Source organism: Lontra canadensis, unplaced genomic scaffold (assembly GCF_010015895.1).
Source record: "Lontra canadensis isolate GAN:19392208 unplaced genomic scaffold, GSC_riverotter_1.0 scaffold88, whole genome shotgun sequence".
In the NCBI taxonomy this organism is placed as follows: Eukaryota; Metazoa; Chordata; class Mammalia; order Carnivora; family Mustelidae; genus Lontra; species Lontra canadensis.
Window position 1 is genome coordinate 5,636,802 of NW_022631082.1, and position 19,102 is coordinate 5,655,903.

General features: G+C 55.1%; 1 protein-coding gene across 9 annotated transcripts in view; it reads left to right on the forward strand.

Moving 5' to 3' along the window:
- Window positions 1-19,102, forward strand: part of DNM2 (dynamin 2) — an 82,654-nt gene that overhangs the window by 34,369 nt on the left and 29,183 nt on the right. For all 9 annotated transcript variants that reach the window (XM_032884013.1, XM_032884015.1, XM_032884016.1 and 6 more), the window contains exons 3-7: window positions 4,920-5,069; window positions 6,223-6,426; window positions 8,958-9,056; window positions 13,571-13,731; window positions 16,942-17,084. In XM_032884013.1, coding sequence (XP_032739904.1) covers window positions 4,920-5,069; window positions 6,223-6,426; window positions 8,958-9,056; window positions 13,571-13,731; window positions 16,942-17,084 — 757 coding nt within the window. The remainder of the gene's footprint in view (window positions 1-4,919; window positions 5,070-6,222; window positions 6,427-8,957; window positions 9,057-13,570; window positions 13,732-16,941; window positions 17,085-19,102) is intronic.

The window sequence follows — 19,102 nt, forward strand, 5'->3', positions numbered from 1 at the left end:
CAAGAAAAGCGGGGGTACCTGGGTGGCTCAGTCATTGAATGTCTGCCTTCTGCTCAGGTTATCATCCTGGGATCCCGGGGTTGAGCCTCGCATCAGGCTCCCTGCTCAGCGGGAAGCTTGCTTCTCCCTTTCCCTCTGCCACTCCCCCTACTTGTGTTCCCTCTCTTGTGCTCCCTCTTGCTCTGTCACATAAATAAATCAATCTTGAAAAAAAAAAAAAAAAAAGAAGAGCCCTGATACCCCAGGGCCAGCCTTGTGCATTTCCTTGACTGGCAGTTAAGCTATTTGTAGAATTCCGGCACCGGCACGGGGGAATTTGATTTCCTAGCAGCCCCGCAGCTGTGTTCTCTGTTGTCCCATTTCCTTGTAGGGGAACTGAGGCACCGAGCTGGGCGTGGCTAGGCATGCCACCCCTCTCCTTCCTGTCCCCTCTCCACGTGATGTTGTGGGGCCTGACTCACCCTTCCCAGGCCAGTCGTTCCAGCCCAACTTCAGCTCTGTCACCGGTTCTGCCTGTAGGGTGGGGAGGGTGCCTTCTGTGTCCTGTGGACCTCCTCCAGCTCCTTTGAAACAGGAGGGCGCAAGGACTTCTTGGGAAGCCTGGCCTGAGGGAATTGCGGCCACTATCTTGGGGCTGTTTCCTTGTACCCCGAAGGTGGCAGCATGTGCTTGTCATCTCCCTTCTGAGGACACCTTCCCGAAGGGCCTGGAAGATGCCCAGAGCACAGTGGGAACCTGCTTGGGACTCAGGGTGATGTGGTCTTAGGCTACGACACCTAATGACTTTGAATTAATAGGTCACTCAGTCATTTTTATTAAGCACCTACTAGCTACCAGGCGCCCGAGAGAGCTGCTCCGGCCTTAGCAGGGACACCTGGGCACAGGGGTGTGGTGGGGGGAGAGTCTGGGGGGAGGGGCCAGGGTGGTCAGGGTGGGCCTCCCCTCTGAGGGCTGTTTAGGGCTGAGACCCGAAGGAGATGAGGGAACAAGTCCTGGAAGGAGGGCAGAAGGTCTATCTAGAAAAAAACTGCGAGTGCATTCACTGCACAGCAGTCAGGATGTGCGTGGGAAGCCTGGTGGTGGGAGAGGGTGGCTGGCGCCTCTGGGTCAGCAGCACGAGTGCTGGACAAGGGCCCGGCTTCTTGCTTCATTCCTGCTGTGCTCCAGGCCCTGGGGCTGGGTCTCTTGGAAACTCTAGGGCTGCCCTTCCTCCTAGGGAAGAGCCTGGCTCCGAGGGCAGGCTGGCATTGGGGGTGGGGCTGGGGATGTCAGTGCTGCCACTGGGCTCTGGGACCGAGGATTGAGGGGAGGCCTGGCCTTGTTCTCTGTGCACCAGCAGGGGACAATTATGCAGCAGTCAGGCTGGGGACAGCGCCGAGCAGCTCTGCTGTGGGCACCTCCACTTTGGCTGCTGGGAAGGAGTTGAGAGGAAGTCTCCAGGCATCACAGGCTCTGAGCTCAGCCTTCAGGCCTCTGACTTATTCTTTGCGACAGGGGATCATTAAAAAATCATCAGCATTCCAGCTCATACAGCGCTGTGGAGCCCCAGGCAGAGCCCCTCCCGTCTACTTCTCAGGTTTCTGTTCTCTCCACAGGGAGACTGGCATAGAGGCAGACCTGGTCCGCAGGGACTCCCCTCCTTTCCCAGACCCCCTGGGCCCAGAGCATCCTCAGGCAATGGGGGGAAGTCGCCACCTCAGAGAGGATGCAGGCCCGGCCTCTCTGCCCACCGCTGCCCTGGCCTGCCTCCCTCGCCCTGGGGTGGGCTGGGGCTGGACTCGGGCTGGTTGGTCCCTCCAGGAGGTCCCCCCCACCGCCCCGGCTTCTGCTGTGTGGGTCTCTTTGGAGTGTCTGTGGCACCACCTCCTTTGACACGCTTGGACCAGACCAGGAGCCCAGTTCAGGACCGGGCCTTTAGCGTCAAGATCTTGGGAAGGAAGGAGGGAGCAGGGGAGAAAGAGAGAGGGAGGAAAAAACAGCAGGTGGCCTTGCCAGACTCAGTCCCTGTCTGGTCTCCCATCTACTCAGCTCGGTGGCCTTGGTGTTGGGCCCACTTAGAGAAGCCGAGGCAGGGACCACACTGTCTTTCTGAGAGTCGTTTCATCACATGTACAATAATTGAGCAGGTCGGTAGGAACGCCCAGAGGGAGCCCAGGGACACAGAGTGATTGCGATCCCTGCCCTGTAGGGTGAACCTGGAAAATAACACAGGATGAGGAGTTCAGTGTTGGTAGAAGGAGACCAGTGCTTGGAGAGTCATAAGGCAGGGAAGGAGAGAGACTCAAGAGGTTCGCCATCTTGGGTGGGGGCCAGAGCATGTGGAGAAGGTGACACTTGAACCTAAAGGAGGTAAGGGAGAGAGCCTGGAGGCAGAAGAGCCAGTGCAAAGGTCCTGGGCAGGAGACCCGAGTGGCTGGCTGGAGGGGAATGAGTTGAAGTCAGAAGCTAGGGAGAAGGAAATTTTGTAGGGCTCTGGGGAGGTGGTGAGTAGGGAGCTATGGAGGGTTCTGAGGAAAGGAGGGCTGAGGTCTGGCTTTAAGAGGGTCAGTGCTGTGGGGGGAAGGCAGGCTTGGTGGGAGCTTTTGAAGATTTGTATCAACCCTGGAATCTGGCATGTGGTTCCAAAGTGACAAGGAGCCCAGTAAAGTGTGGAGTGAGGGATGGGCCTGGCAGGCTCCTGAACCTTCCTCTCAGGCACAGAGGGTGTGCTGCCCCCCAGTTCCCAGGGGAGAAGCCGTGGCTTTCTGGCACCGTCTACACCTCCTGCAGACGAAGGGGTCAGCAGAAGGGGCGACAGCCAGCGTACATTGGACTCCATGGGTCACAGCCAGCAGGTCGTGGTCCCATAAACACCATCTTAGGGTGATGTGGCTCTGATGGAGGGAGGAGGCCCAAGATATAGGATGAGGGTCAGGCAGCCTGGAGTTTAGAAAGGCTCCTTGAGAGAGGCAGTGGGCAGGCAGGCCCTGGGGGAGGAAGGGGTGGGAGTGGGCCTTCTAGGCACCAGGCCTCCAGGAACCAATCTACAAGCCAGAGGGCCTGCATCCTGTGGCTGTGCTCCTGAAAGGGGGATGGTCTCTTGTGGGTCCTGAGCCCAGGGCCCTGAGCCGGATGAGAACTGAGGTATGCTGTGGGGGGTTGGGGGACTGTTCCATTTTTGGAGGCTGCTGCCGGAAGAGCAGCCAAGCGTTTCCTCTTGTCCCTGTGGAGGGCTCGAGCATGACTGTCCTTGGGAACTGGGTCAGCTGATGGGGGTGGGGTGGGGGTGCCCATGCTGGTGATGTCCTCGTTGCCCCTGTCCCCAAGTGGCCAGTGCCCACGGTGGAGGTGGTTCTCTGTGATCTGAGCCCACGGAGTCCCCTGGGTCCCCGATGCAGAGGTTCAGAGAGGTTAAGAGCCTTGGGGTGGGGGGTGATGCGGAGCTCACAAAGACCACGTGACCTGAGAGCCACTACCTGGAGACAGATGAGCTGAAGTCAGATTTGCAGCTCTGCCCCTGAGCTTGGGCCAAGTTGCTTCCCCTCTGTGGGCCTCAGGTTCCTCCTGCACGGCACAGATGCCTGCTGCCCCGGTGCTCGCCCCTGAGGGGCCCGCGGGAGCACACGAGCACGCGGGCACGCGCACAGGGCTGGGTAGGAGCCCGCAGGGCCTGAACGTGGGCTGCGGTTGGTTAGGTCACGGTGATGGGGTGGCTAGCCTCTTGGCATTCCATTCTTGCCGGGCCTCCTCTGTCAGGCTCCATGTCCATCCCCTCTTGAGGCAGCTGATGGCATGTCTGTGCTGGGATTTGTGTAGCCAGGTCTCCTCCTGGTGGACACTGAGGTGATTTCTCATTCTTTCCTCTTAAAGAGGACGCAGCCTCTCTGTAGTGGTCTGGTCCTTTGGGCTGTTTGCCAGCATGTCTGACTTCCGTCTTTTTTTTTTTTTTTTTTTTAATCATCACCACAGACCTGTGGTCTCTGAGCCTACGGGGTCCCCCCTCCCCAACACTGACCGCAAAAATGGGAACATACGGGAAAGTTGAAGAATTATACAGCAAGCACCAGTAGGCTCTGTCCTTACATCTGAGGACAAACATGTTCTGTTCTTGCTCTGTCCCAGAGCTGAGGGGCCCAGTACTAGTTGTCAGGGTCACTCGGCTCAGAAGGCATGGAGAGGCCTCCTCTGTCCAGTTGAGGCCCTGCCCAGAAGTTCTCCTGAGGGCCTCATGTCTAGGTGGGGGGCCCTGCCAATGCCCAGGAGGGGAAGAGAGACAGTGAGATGGGCTTTGGTGGCTCCCTGTTCCCCACACTGTGCAGGTGCTCGGGGAGGAGGGACAGATGGGTCCCAGGGACATGAGTCTGGCATCTTGGCGAGCTGGACAGTGCCGGCAGCCCAGGATCCCACTGGGACAGTGGCCTGTGTCTTCTTTGACCCACAGTGAGGGAGTTTCTGCCTCACGATTCCAGACTTGGTCTCACGGAGAACACCAATGAGGCAGCTTCCTCACGCGTACCCCATCTGCTGTCCGGTGACACGTGCCCGTATTTCCCCTTCTGTCCTGTTCGTGCGAAAGTGACAACTGCTGGTTACACCCACCTCTTGGTTTTTTGTTTTGTTTTTCTCATAGCGCGTCCTGACCTGTTGTTTCACAAAATACTTAATGAGAATTTCTGTTCCCTCCCTGGGGACAGGGTCTTTGCTGGTTTTTGTTCCTTGAGGAATCCCGAGGTCTGGGAGGAGGCCCGGCTGATGGGGCGCGCCTGCAGATCTCTTTCTCTGAGAATGAATCTGTTGCTCCCCAAATTCCTGGAGCCACTGTGACTGACCCTTCGTTTTCTCTGCTTGACAAGGCACCTGTCCCAGAAGGCCATCAGCTCCCTGCCTGCAAGTGAGACGGCTTCTCTTTCTCATTTCAAGCATCTTTCTTCCTTTTTCAGAATATGCTGAGTTTTTGCACTGTAAGTCCAAAAAGTTTACAGACTTTGATGAAGTCCGGCAGGAGATCGAAGCGGAGACCGACAGGGTCACGGGGACCAACAAAGGCATCTCCCCAGTGCCCATCAACCTGCGGGTCTACTCGCCCCATGGTAGGCAGCACCTGCGCAGACCGTTTGGGTGTCGTGGTGGAGGGGAGCTGACTCTGTGCCGCTTGTGGGTGGGGTCGGCTGTGCTCTCACAAGAAATAGGACCCCTTCCATTCTTCACATGCACACAGCCCTCTTGGTCTCGGGCTTCCCATTTTTTAATAGGAACATGGTGCTGAGGAATCAGTCTCAGCTCTCAGGAAACACAGCATGCTGGAAACACTGTCAGGCGTGGTGGGGACTGGGGCAATTCGCAGCTGTACGCCCCTGTGGAAAGGGGTGGCTGCTGTGTGGCTCCCAGGTCCTGGCAGCCACATAAGGAGACCGGCCCAGGGTAACCAGGTCTTCCAGGCCTTGCAGAGGAGCCAGAAAGCTAGTCTTCTCTGCAAAATATTCTGATTTTTAAAACTCCCATCAGTGACCTAGAGCAGCTTGCCACCAAGTATGACTTGTGGCCCCAAGGCATAGATTGCTAACTGAGATGGCATTCAGAGAATATTCCAGCAGACTCGGAACTCCTCAGCGTGAGTTCTTGGCGATGAGTTTTTAAATCGACCTATTTCTGAATAGATGATGCTTCTACACAGCACAGAAATTCAAAAATCATGAAAGGGGATTGAGCAAAAGCCTACCCTGGAGCCTTCAGTATCACGAACATATCTTGTATTCTAACGGCTGAGTCAGTAGTTACCATCGTGTTTGCGTGTGTGTTTCATGCTTGTGTGTTTTACCACTTTTACTCAGATTGTAGCATAGTGTAAAATGCCTCTTCTTGGCAGGAATACATCTCAGTGTGTCTCTTATCAGAGTATCATCTTATTGTTTTTTATGGTAAACACTGGCAAACAGCAGCCTTTGGTCACGGCTGCATCGATGGGCCAAAATTTATTTAGCCATAGAGAGCAATTCCAGGCTGCCAGTGCAAACGTCCTGATTTAGAACTGTGTCGCTGCACTAGAGGGAGGCTGCCTGTAGGAGGGGGCCTTGAAGAGGAGCTGCTGGATCAAAAGGAGTGATCCGGTTGGAGGGCGGGAGGACTCCTGCGGCCTGACCCCCCAGCACTTAGGGAAGCAGGCTGGATAGCTATGGGGCCTTGGAGCTTTGCCTGCCTCCCCTCCTCTGCCTCTGATGACCTTTCCCTCTGGTTTCCTCTCAGTGTTGAACCTGACCCTCATCGACCTCCCGGGTATCACCAAGGTACCCGTGGGGGACCAGCCCCCAGATATCGAGTACCAGATCAAGGACATGATCCTACAGTTCATCAGCCGGGAAAGCAGCCTCATCCTCGCTGTCACCCCTGCCAACATGGACCTGGCCAACTCGGACGCCCTCAAGCTGGCCAAGGAGGTCGACCCACAAGGTAACCACAGAACCCCACAGTAGGCGTTCCCCTTCCGAGGGCCTGGGAGCATGGCAGCTTGCCCAGCATCCTTGATTCTAGGTCACTCATATTGCCTTTGGCCTATGACCCCTAGGAAAAGGCCCTCCTGGGATACAGCCTCTCCTTTGGGGACCAGCAGGGCCGACGGACTGCCCAAGAGGCTGTTGTGCGGCAGCTGGGCATTTCTCCTTGGCTTGGTCCCCTTCTATCAAAATGGCAACAACAGTCCTAGCCTGTAGAGCTCCTCTGAGGACTGGAGAGGTCCTTGTAGTGCTCAGGGGCCAGGCAGAGAAGGTAAAAGGGGGATGAGTTAATGAAGTCCGATGGGACGATAGGGATCAGTGTGGACTGTGGCGTCTCTGGCTCGGGGCATTCCGGGTCAAACTTATCCTTGGGCCATTGATTAAGTACACGTCAGTTAAGTACCTGCTATATGCTAGGCTCTGTATTTTGGCCTTGGGGACCCTGTAGGGGATAAAGTTGACAGGGGCTCCTGCCTTGATGAGTTGATGTTCTAGGGAGGGAGACAGAAAACCGTAAGAAAATAAGCAGGTGGGCGGTTTCAGCCAGAAGCAAGCACTGGAGGAAAATCTAACCCTTTGAGAGAGTGGCTGGGGTAGGAGGTGGGGGTCAGAGGTCTTTGAAGATGTGAGGTTTCAGGCAAGACCAGAATGGCGAATGATGAAAAGAGGCAAAATCCAGGGAAATGGCCAGTGATGCTAAATAGGCTGGGCTTGATTTGAGCCTGGGGTGCCCAGGAGATTGCAAGGAGGCCATTGTGACTGGGGCAGAGGAGGCGACGTGGGGGGTGGGACCATCCCAGGGGCCTTGGTGGCTGCTGTAGGGACCTGGGTGTGTCCTGCATGTGTTGGTGGTTGTGGAGGGGGACACACACTGAAATACAGTTTGTGAAATGCTTTCTGACTGCCTGATTCCATAGTGGTTTGGAGGGAGTCAGGGACCAAGGAGGAGATGGGGAAAGACAGGCTCTGGCACTTTGCTCCCTGGCTTCCGGTTCCGGTCTGGCCCGAGGACGGCTCGGGGAGGGGTAGGAACTGACGGCCCTTTTGCACTGTGGACTGCGAGCTTTTCAGAGTTAAGGACTATGTTCTGAGTATCTTTGTCCAGCGAAGGGGACGCTGTGTCCCCAGGGTCACCCCAGGCATGGTCTCCTAGGAGAGGCTACCCCTATCCGGCGCCCCCCCCCCGCAGCCTCCCTGTGCCCCCCCATCTAGTCCCATGGGATAGAGATGTGACAGAGATGCCACAGTGGCTTGATTGGGTGCTGAGGAAATGGATGTGGGTTCAGTTACACTTGTGAACTTGATGTTAGCTCTTCTGTTTTTGGAAGTGTTCGTAATTTTTACCCCCAAAATGTCACTGTTGTAAAACACAGAACCTAAGAAAGTGACCGCTTTCCTTCTCCCAGGAGGTATCACTGGCCACGCCTTGTAAATAGTCTCACATAGTTTGTTCTCCCGCGTAAACTCACATTTTAAAAAAATGAGGTGATAAGGTGACCTTTCCTTATTTTTCTGTGCTGCGTATGCACGTTTCCTTGTTACCAGTGGTATACGTGTACACAGCACCCACCAAGCTGCCCATTGTTGACTCTTCTTTGTTCTTGAACATGTGGATTGTTTCTGGTCTTTTGTAAATAATGCTGCAGTGAAATCCAGCATTTCCAATAGAGTCCAGGCCCCGAGACCCCCTCTGCGGTCCCATATCCTCCCTCACTCTGCCTCTCCCCTCCCTGCCTGGCACAAGCTTTGTGGGTGTTCACAGCTGTGGCCCCTCTGCCCTCCAGAAAGGTGATGGCAGCTCACAGGCTCACGGCTGAGTGTGAACAGGTAGGGGTGCCAGGGAGAGCAACTGTCAGCCTCTCAAAGACCCCTTCGCATCCTCTGAGGATCTCCCTGGGCTTCATGTGGTTCACGCGTACGTACACACCCACACATCCATGGGCGCCCTTGCAGAGGGGATCTGTAGGCCTGCGGGGGGCCACTGATCTGTAGGCGAGCAGCTTTGCTTAGAGGGTTTCCCTTGATTCACGAGTTGACCAAGGGATAGGAGGAATCCGATGAGGTGGTTTCCAGAGTGGAATTTTGGCCATTCAGGTGCAAGGTAACCCTAGAAACAGTTGCCGTGGGTTTGTGTATGATGTTGGGACTCTGCAGCTAACTCAGCGCAGCATGGAGACTGAGCCGGGATTTTGAGTTTCCACGAGGTCTCCCCCTGACAACTGTGGCAGCGAGACACTGTCAGCAGGTCACAGGAATGACAATGATGGTGGCCAGTATTTATTGTGCGTCTGTCACAAGCCAGTGTGTCTTCATGGACTCGGAGACTGGTGTGGCTGTTGTCTTCACTTGACATGAGGGAAACTGGGGTCCAGGCAGGTGATGTTATGGCTTGTCCCAGGTCCCACACCTGGAAGTGGGGTCCCCTGCCCAAGGCTGCCAGCCCAAGCTCCTCCCTCACGGCATCCTCTGACCTCTGGGCTCTTTCAGGCCTGCGGACCATCGGCGTCATCACAAAGCTCGACCTGATGGACGAAGGCACTGACGCCAGGGACGTCCTGGAGAACAAGCTGCTCCCCTTGAGAAGAGGTGCGCTTGGGGGCGGAGCTGGGGGCGGGGCGCAGTGGCAGGCAGGAGGTTCAGACCATAATGTTTTTGTCCTTATCATTCCTGAAACCTGGACCAATGCCAGAAAGTACACACACAAGCACCCACTGCTGCCTGTTTCCCCGGTGCCAGGAGTAACTACTCTTTCCTGTGTATCTTTTTCTTCTGATTTGTACACATTGACTTCCCAGTTACACAGTTAACACCTGCTCGCTTCGGGGACATAAACAGGCCTACAGAGAAAGGACACCACAGTCATCCCTAGCACAGTGTCTCCGACCAGTTTATACTTCAGGGCTCTCCGAAAACGTTCCCCAGGATGCATAATTAATTCATTGTTTGCTTCCTTCCTTCCTTCCTTCCCTCCCTGCCTCTTTCCTTCTTCCCTCGCTCCCTTCCTTTCTTTGTTTCAATTTATTTATTTATTTGCAAGAGGAGGGGTGGTGGGCAGAGGGAGCAGAGCAGACTCTGCTTTGAGGTTGGAGCCCAACGCACAGCTGGATCGCATGACCCTGAGATCACGACCTGAGCTGACACCAGGGTTGGATGCTTAACTGACTGTACCACCCATGTGCCCCAGGATTCATAATTTCTTCCTTTCTTTTTTTTTTTTCCCCAAGATTTTACTTACTTATTTTAGTGAGAGAGAGAGAAAGTGTGTGAGTAGGAGGGGCAGAGGGAGAGAGAGAGAGAAAATCCCAAGTAGACTCCCCGCTGAGTGGGAGCCCAATGTGAGGCTCGATCCCATGTCCCTGAGGTCATGACCTGAGCCGAAGTCAAGAGTGGGATGCTTGGGGCACCTGGGTGGCTCAGTGGGTTAAGCCTCTGCCTTTGGCTCAGGTCATGGTCTCAGGGTCCTGGAATCGAGCCCCGCATCAGGCTCTCTGCTCGGCGGGAAGCCTGCTTCCCCTCTCTCTGCCTGCCTCTCTGCCTACTTGTGATCTCTGTCTGTCAAATAAATAAATAAAATCTTTAAAAAAAAAAAAAAAAAAAGAGAGTGGGATGCTTAACACCTGAGCCACCCAGGTGCCCCAGGATTCATAATTTTTATTAATGGTCATGCTTACTTTCTATCGTGAACATTTAAAAAACATTCTTGAAAGTAGAGAAGTACGAGGAGCCCCGTAGACCCAGCCTTAGCGGTTATCAACACACAGCTAGTCTCCAATGCCCGAATGTCCTTCCCTTATTTGGTCCCTGGGGGATTACAAAGCAAATCCTTGGCTTCCTATCATTTTACATATAAATGCCTAAGTTTCTGGCTCAACAGCTCCCTCGCCAGCCCCTTTTTTCTCCCATATCATTTTTTTGTGGAAAAAACCAGATCATGTCCCACACTTGGGATTGGGCCGGTTGTTCCCAAAAATTGGCAATGAAATCTAGACGGAGAACCTGATAAAGTTCAGGTTTAGGATCAAGTTTAGATCCTCTGACAGGAGTAGCCTAAATATTTTTCCTTTCAAAAAATCAGAAGAGCAGATACTTGTTATCTGTGATGTACGAGGCACCGCTCTATGGTCTTTTTTTTTTTTTTTTTTTTTTTTAAGATTTTATTTATTTATTTGACAGAGAGAGAGAGATCACGAGTAGGCAGAGAGGCAGACAGAGAGAGGGGGAAGCAGGCTTCCCGCTGAGCAGAGAGCCCGATGCGGGGCTCCATCCCAGGACCCTGGGATCATGACTTGAGCCGAAGGCAGAGGCTTAACCCACTGAGCCACCCAGGCGCCCCTGCTCTGCGGTCTTGATGTGTGCGAGCCCATTGAGTCCTACTAAAGAAGATCCAGATTACGCGGTGCCTCTCTTTCTATCCCCATTTTATGGATGAAGAAACCGAGGCGCAGAGAAGCTGAACGCCTGGCCCCAGCTCACGAGATGAGGATGTGACAGAGCTGGTTTGGAATGCTGGCCCTCTGGCCTCCCGCTACTTGGCGACCTACTTTTCCATTTCACTTAGCAGGACGGCAGAGTGTTTCCCCGTGGCGGGCGAATACTCTCCAAGGTGACTTCCAGAGGTCCCGTGGAATCCCTTGTACGAGGATCTGTGTGCCGTTACTCAATCCCTATTTGTCGGACACTTAGGTTATTCCTGTTTGTCACTGTGGCGTGGTGTTGAGTGTCCATCAAGGCTTTAATTAAAAAAAAAAAAATTTTTTTTTTTGAAGAGTTTATTTATTTATTTGACAGAGATCACAAGTAGGCAGAGAGGCAGGCAGAGAGAGAGGGGGAAGCAGGCTCCCCGCTGAGCAGAGAGCCCGATGCGGGGCTCGATCCCAGGACCCCGGGATCATGACGGGAGCCGAAGGCAGAGGCTTTAACCCACGGAGCCACCCAGGTGCCCCAGTTTTTAAAAAATTTTTAAGCCATTTTGTTAATTGGTTCCCTTTCCTGCCCCATTCCTTCTCTCGGGCGATCTGCTGTCAGCTGTCGGCGCCCTCTGCGCGCTGGTGTTGCCAGCACATTTAGATCTTTTCTTTAGCCCCTAGGGATTTGCTCCTCTGTGTGTGGGATTGGCATGGGGACAACATCCGGACCTTGGTTTCCACCTTCCCCCAGCCATGCTGAGACATTGATTAAGGAGAGGTGGCTGCCAGGGTCAGGGTCTGTGTCAGAGGTTTGGGAAGGAAGGGTTGGTGCCAAACAGGGAAGCGGACCCCGCATGTCCCTGTCCCCTCTACCAGCCACCCTAACCCCGTGCTCTTCCCTCGTGTATTGGGCCTAAATCTTAGTCCCTAGGGATGCTCCCTGGGCTCAGCATCAGTGACAGGTGGTTGGATGACACAGACCTCCTCGGCTTCCTTCCTCCCCGCCCCACTGTTTCTGCGTCTGCCCTCCTCTGCCTTCTTGTCTGTTTCCAAGAAAGTCAGTCCTTCCTCTCCCCGATCTGTCTGCTGTCTACTAACTTGTGCCCTCAGGCCTCCCACCCTCAGTGTTCTTCTCCCGTCCTGTGGCTTTTAGAATCTCACTAGCTGCATCCTTCTTCTTGGCTTACAAAAGACTCAGAACTCCCATGCTTTTAGGAACCAGAATCCCAGCCAGACCACTGGCTCTGCTCCCTGCTGTTCCCTCCTGCTTACTCTTGTGTGGATGGTAGTGAGTTTGGGCTTCTCACCAGTCTGGGTTCCCATCTGGTTCTTCTGCGGCCCCCTCCTCTGTGACCTCATCTTGGTCACGTCCCCTCATCTGTAAAATGGAACATAATGGCAAAGATGGAGAGGATGAAAGGTAACCAGTCTTGCATAAGACTTGTCGAGATACATGGTAGGCAGGCACTACTCCCCTCTCCCCAAGGGAAACCTTGGACGCCCCCCACTGAGAGTGGGGTATGTCTGTGTGCACGCATCCCTGTGGGCGTTTGGCCGCCTCTCCCCAATCCACCTCTCCAACTTTCATTATGTTAGCTGGGATGAAAACAGTCACCACGTCTGTTTACTGAGCACCTACTATGGGTCAGGCTCTTGCCTGAGTTCTTGATGTCCCATGACACCCCCCACCCCCAGCACACACACTCATACTATTTGGTGCCCTGTGTCCATACCTGGGAACCCAGGACTATTCTGTGGTTTTTTTTTTTGTTTTTTTTTTTAAAGTAGGCTCCATGGCCCAATGCAGAGCCCAGCATGGGGCTTGAACCCACAACCCTGAGATCAAGACCTGAGCTGAGATCAAGAGTCAGACGCTCAGCTGATTGAGCCACCCAGACACCCCTGTTCTGGCTTTTTGAACACCATTCCTGTTCTCTACCCTTCCAGTTGCCTCCTGTCTTAAGAGGGCAGATATTTTCTTCACATTAGCATTTTTATCTTAAATCCTCTTTTCTATGATTAAAGAATTCCAGAATGGTTTGGAAGGTCGGTCAGTGAAGGAGAAAGTAGCCCACCCCTCCCGCAAGCCCCATTTCTCATGTAGTTAGTCACGGCTACCATTTTCTTGTATCTGATTCAGAAAATTTTAACCCCCATACAATCATCTCTAACGAGCTTCCCTCCTGTTGGCTCCGGAGCATTAGCCATCCGTTCCCACCTGCCATCATGCGTGATTTTGGACTTTTTTCTGTTCGGTTCCATCCATTTCTCTGGACATCCGTGCCCGATATATCCAAGCTCGACACACGTAACAGCCGTGCAACAGGTTTTAATACCTGGCAAGATGAGCTGGTCCCTCTCGCCCTTCTTTTTTGCGGTGGTTTTCTTGTCTCTGAAGCTCAGTTCGGGGGTTTCGTCTTCTCCAGAGCCTTCCTCTCTCCCCGCCTCACACGGGGTTGGGCGTCACCCCCTTTCCTCCAGACACTTCTGTTGCTTCCCGGGACCACTCTGTGTGTTCGTGTTCTCCGTGTTTCTGAGGAATGGGTCTGGCTGGGGGCCTCGTCTGTGAGTGACCTGTGGGACAGCGGCCGTGTCTGCCTGCACTGGGCCCAGCCACGTGCCCGGTCCACGGTGGGCATCTAGGCCCCTTGGCCCGCCTGGCACTGCCCCTGCCCTGACCCGCTCTCCCCACAGGCTACATCGGTGTGGTGAACCGCAGCCAGAAGGACATCGAGGGCAAGAAGGACATCCGTGCGGCGCTGGCAGCCGAGAGGAAGTTCTTCCTCTCCCACCCAGCCTACCGGCACATGGCCGACCGCATGGGCACCCCGCACCTGCAGAAGACCCTGAATCAGGTATGGCCAGGGTTTCGTGCTGCGGCGGTCCGCCACACTGCTGGCCTTGGTGTGCAGCAACACGGGTTCCAACCCCATTCGATTCGGGGCCTGGCGAGGGGTGGGTGTTCTGTGAGTCACTAACAGCACTATTCTCGCCCCCGCTACTATTGTTGATTTTATTTTCACTATAATTAAATATTTGGAATTATCTAATCACTGTACCCAGAAGTTGGCCTGGGTAACCCGGGTGACAGCGGCCTGGCTTGCACCAAGGCAGGGTGGCTGGGAGCGCGGGACAGGACGTCAGCAGGAGGACTGTGGGGCCTGAGTTCCGCGGGTCCAAAGCCCAGCCCCACCTCTGACGGGGTGGCCGGCCTGTCTGAACCCCCGTCCCCCAGGCGACAGCTGGTCCCCTGGGGCTGTGGTGTCCACGCTAACCCACTGTAGAGTTGTTTTCCTCCCGCTCTTCCTGTACAGGGAGTGGATTCTTGGGGTTCGGAAACAGCGATCTTGCCATGAGGCGCCCCCGTCTGCCCCGTCCCTCTCACCCACAGGGCCTGCTATCAACCCTGCCTGTGTTTCTCTCTGTCCATACACGCGAAAAGGTCTTCTGAGAATCATAGTTCTCCCTTTTGTACCATAAAGGATGATGTAGTTGTGGATGCCTCCCCACCCCTCCATCCTGCCCCACTTTTGGGTTTTTCTGCTCAGCGTTATCTCCTGGAGCGCTGCCCAGGCCGAGAAGCGCCCTTCCTCGTTTTTTCTTGTGGCTACGTCGTCGTCTCTGAACACATGGGCTGTAAGCTGTCCAGCCAGCCTCTCTTTGGAGCGCGGCCGAGATGGTTTCTCATCCTCCTAGTGCACGCAGGTGGCCGTTAACGTGACTACCATCAGACTGCTCGTGTATGGCTCTGTCTGGAGAGGAGAGTCCCTGATGGGGGATGGTACAGGCACGCTGTACCAGGCCGGGCCTGTCCTTCGGGTCGGGCCTGGTTTGTCCATCCAGGGTTGTAAGATGTGCCCTCTGGATAGTTGATGGCAGCTTCCCGGAAGTGGGGAGGGAGTCGGAGCCACAGTGAGGGCCGTCCCTGCGGCCAGGCCGCGGGGGCACAGCGGCCACGCCAGAGCGGGACCATGTCCTCCAGGAAGGCATATTTCTAACGGGGAGTGGGGGGCACAGACGGGGAGCAAGTCCCCAGGTCAAGGCACGATCAAGGGTGAGGGAGCGATGGGGGCTGGGAAGAGCCAGTGCAGAGCAGAAGGTGGAGAGGGCAGCTGAGGGGAGGGACGGGATGTGTCCAGTGGGAGGAAGTGGGTGGCCTGTGTGGAGGGGCAGAGGGAGAGGAAGGGAAGTAAAACTACCCCGCAGGTGGCGGGGGCCTCCTCTGAGTGCTGGCGCACAGGCGGGGCCTGGCTGTGCCTGCCCCCCCCCCCCCCCCCCGCCGCCTCCGCCGCTGCCCACACTTCTCCATGATCCGCTGCTCTCGTGCTCTAGGATGCTGTCGGACACGGGGGGCGGGGGGCAGTCTGCAGAGCATGTAGCCTCAGTGTCCCCTAAAGGCCTGCAGCTCCCACAGAGGGCCTGGGGGCAGCTGCTGGGGCAGGGTCATGGCCACAGAGGCCCTCCGCGGGGCCGTCAGATTCACAGGCGCAGTGTGGTGAGCTGGAGCGGGAGGCTTCCTCGCACCTCCTTCCTAGCTTGATGGATGCTAGTACATTCCTGTCTCTTGTAGGAGAGCTGGTAGCGAACACTTTTCACTTGTAGGGCAATAGCTGCTTTTATGGCTTTTGTTCTCTGTTCCTTGCCTCCTGCTCGCCCTCTCGGTCTCTCTTTCTCTCTAGTAGAGTAAAAAATAGTCATGCAGCCCAAGTATAGTGAATCTCCCATTTCCTCCCATCTGGTGGTGGGTCCTTTCCCCACTGCTGGCCAGTCACCACTAACCAGCTGCCCTCTAGTGACACTCGGGGCCTGAGAAGCCACTGTGTCTGTATCCCCCGCCTCATTATCTCCCTCCCACTCCTCCCTCTCCGTCCTCCCTACTTTCTCCCTCTCCCTCCTCTCCTCCATCCCCACTTTCCCTTGCCTTCCCTTACTTCTTTCCCTACCGGAACAGTGGTATATTTTCTGTTCTCTCTCACGTTTTTCTCTCTCCCTCCATCCTGAGGCGTACTCTCTAACCTTTCCTGTAGTGTTGCTTCCTCTTACAATTTGTGAACAATTAACAAATCCACACGAGGGGCACCTGGGTGGCTCAGTGGGTTAAGGCCTCTGCCTTTAGCTCAGGTCATGATCTCAGGGTCCTGGGATGGAGCCCCACGTTGGGCTCTCTGCTCAGCAGGAAGCCTGCTTCCCCTCACCTTCTGCCTGCCTTTCTGCCTCCTTGTGATCTCTCTTTCTCTGTCAAATAAATAAATAAAATATATTTTTTAAAAATTTTATTTATTATTTATTTTGACAGCCATCACAAGGGGCTTGATCCCAAGACCCTGAGACTATGACCTGACCCGAAGGCAGAGGCTTTAATCTACTGAGCCACCCAGGCGCCCCAATAAATAAAATCCTTAAAAAAAAAATCCACATGATTCTGATGCAGATGAGGAGAGGAGGAGTGGGCACAGTGAGAGGCCCCCTTCCCACCCGCCTGCCCCACTCCGGCATTTCTTCCGCATTTGTTTCCTGTGGAGCTTCCTTCCCTCTCTTCAGGCAACTAAAAATACATTCTTACTTTCTCCCTCTTTCACAGAAGGGAGCACATGCTCTGTATGTTCCTTTTGCCGGGGAGCTGTTTGCGTCTTGGTTAATAGGGCTCGGCCCCGCGTGTCTCCATCTGCCCGTTGCTCCATGGCCCACGCGGACCGTCACCCACTGACCCTTCAGTGCGTGGGTCGTTCAGTGGCCTCCTGGGCCGCTCACTGGAGCACTTGTGTGAGGCTGCCGTGGGTCGGCACGTGTGTCATGTGTACCCTGCGGTGCGGACCCCCTGCTTGGCTGCCCTATCTTTCCCAGCATCACGCTGCTGTGGGCAGCACGTGCCACCCCTCGTCGTCCCACACGCTAGTGTGACTGCAGCCGGATAGTTCCCTTGCTTTCTCCTGAGGCTGGGGGGCGTGCTGCGCTCAGGGGCCATCTCGGCATTGGCCCTCAGCAGGTGCAACAGGCCAGAACCTCCCCGGCATCCCACCTGTGCTGACCTGTGACCTTTGACCGGTGACCTCTCTCCCTCCCAGCAACTGACCAATCACATCCGGGAGTCACTGCCAGCCCTGCGGAGCAAGCTGCAGAGCCAGCTGCTGTCCCTGGAGAAGGAGGTGGAAGAGTATAAGAACTTCCGGCCCGACGACCCCACACGCAAAACCAAAGCCTTGCTGCAGTACGTGTCTCCCTCCCAACCTCCCGGCCCCCCCAGCCTGGCTCGTGGGGGGCCTCCGCCCAGCCACAGGGTCCCAGGTCCAGGCTGAGTGTCCATCCTCATTCGTCCATTTGTTCACTTAGCATAACGTTTCTGGAAGCACTTGGGTCGCCCCAGTGAACGGGGCAGACAGCCATCCCTGCCCCAGGTGCTTATAAAGGGGAGGGCCGAGGGATGGGACAGAAAATAAGTAAATAAGAAAATGTGTAGTGCGTTAAATGGTGAGATATTAACATGGGGAAGGGGCTAGGGTGCCAGGATGGGCCTGGGGGTGCCATTTAAACAGAGTAGTCAAGAAGCCTGCCCTGAGACAGTGATAGTCAGGCAAGATCTGAAGAGGTCAGGGATGGGGGCTTGGCCAGTGCAAAGGCCCTGAGGCAGGCCTGTGCCCTGCAGTGCTGGAGGAGGCTGTATGATAGAACAGATGAGTGAGGGGCAGAGTGGAGGAGGGGAGGAGACAGGGCAGAGCATTCGGGTCTTAGTAGGCCATGGGGAGGAATTGCTTTTTCTCTGAGTAAGGTGGGAGCCATGGAGGGATGGCCTGATTCAGGTATCCTAGGTGCCTTCTGGTGGCTGTGGGGAGGACAGACATGGGAGACCGGGGTTGGGGCCTTGGCCCTGTGTCAGCTCTTTCTGCTCTGTCTCCTGGAATTCTCACCTTGACCCTGGGTGGGCACTGGCTGTCCCAGCCCAGAGCTGTGGGGGACTCTCCACAGCCGCCCTGCTGTGAGGAGGAGATGTACGTGTGCCCGACAATCCCAGAATCTATCTCTCTCTCAATCTCTCTCTCTTGGCTTCTCTTGCCTCTATACTCCAGTTTCTTTCTTTCTTTTAAGATTTTATTTACTTATTTGACAGATATCACAAGTAGGCAGGGAGGCAGGCAGAGAGAGAGGAAGGGAAGCAGGCTCCCCACTGAGCAGAGAGCTGGATGTGGGGCTTGATCCCAGGACCCTGGAATCACGACCCAAGCCAAAGGCAGAGGCTTAACCCACTGAGCCACCCAGGCGCCCCTATACTCCCAGTTTCTTGACGGCCAGGAATCCTGGGCGCTGGGCTAGAGTGGGATCCAGAAACTCACTGGCAGTTCATAAGGCAGATGGTGCCACACATGTGATTCGTCCCCAGGTCACAGCAGAGGGACACCACACGTGATCCGCGGTAGCTGTCATAACCCTGCTGTCCTTGTCCCCCCACCCCGCCACTCAGCGCTGCATGCTAGAGGGTTCAGGGGTGAGAATGCTTTTATGCTCAAGCTTAACACTGTTTACTTCTTGTGGGCAGAGTTTCTTGGGGTATGAGACACCCCATCCCTGCCCTCCCACCGGGTGTTCCGGGAGAACCCCATTCACTGGCGCCAAGCCTGGCCGCCCGGCATCTTATGGGCATCGGCGGTGTTTGCCAGTGAGAGCTGGACGTCTCTTCGCTAGCAAGCTGAGCTCCACGCCGCTGGCCCAGTGGGGGCTGGTCCCTCGACGGCAGCAGCTCCCCTTCAGGGTGGACTGCACGCAGACCTTGAGGACATCAAGAATTTGGGGGCGGCAGAGATACAGAAATGACTAAGGCAGGCAGTGCAAGAGGCTGGGGAAACGACTAGAAATGCTACAGAAAACCAAACGCTAACAAATACTTTAGTTCTTGGCTGCTCACAGGGTCACAGTACCAGTCAGCAACACTTGGGGACCGTTTTAAGGGCTGGGCTAGGTTCCAAGGGCACACATGTGGTGGTAACATATTTCATCACTTACATAAGCACTTTTTAAAAAGAAAAAACATTTTAACTTCCCTGAATTCAAAAGTTTGAGGTGAATTACCATAATTGGCTGCGTTGTCTCTTTCTTCTGGGGGTGCAGACTAGCAGTCCTCCTTAGGATCAGTGATTTCTCGGAGTTGATGAAATCTAGAAGTTCCTCGAATCCTCACTGTGACCATGTGGGGACACCATTAAGATCAACTCACTCTGCAGAGGCTCAGAGGGG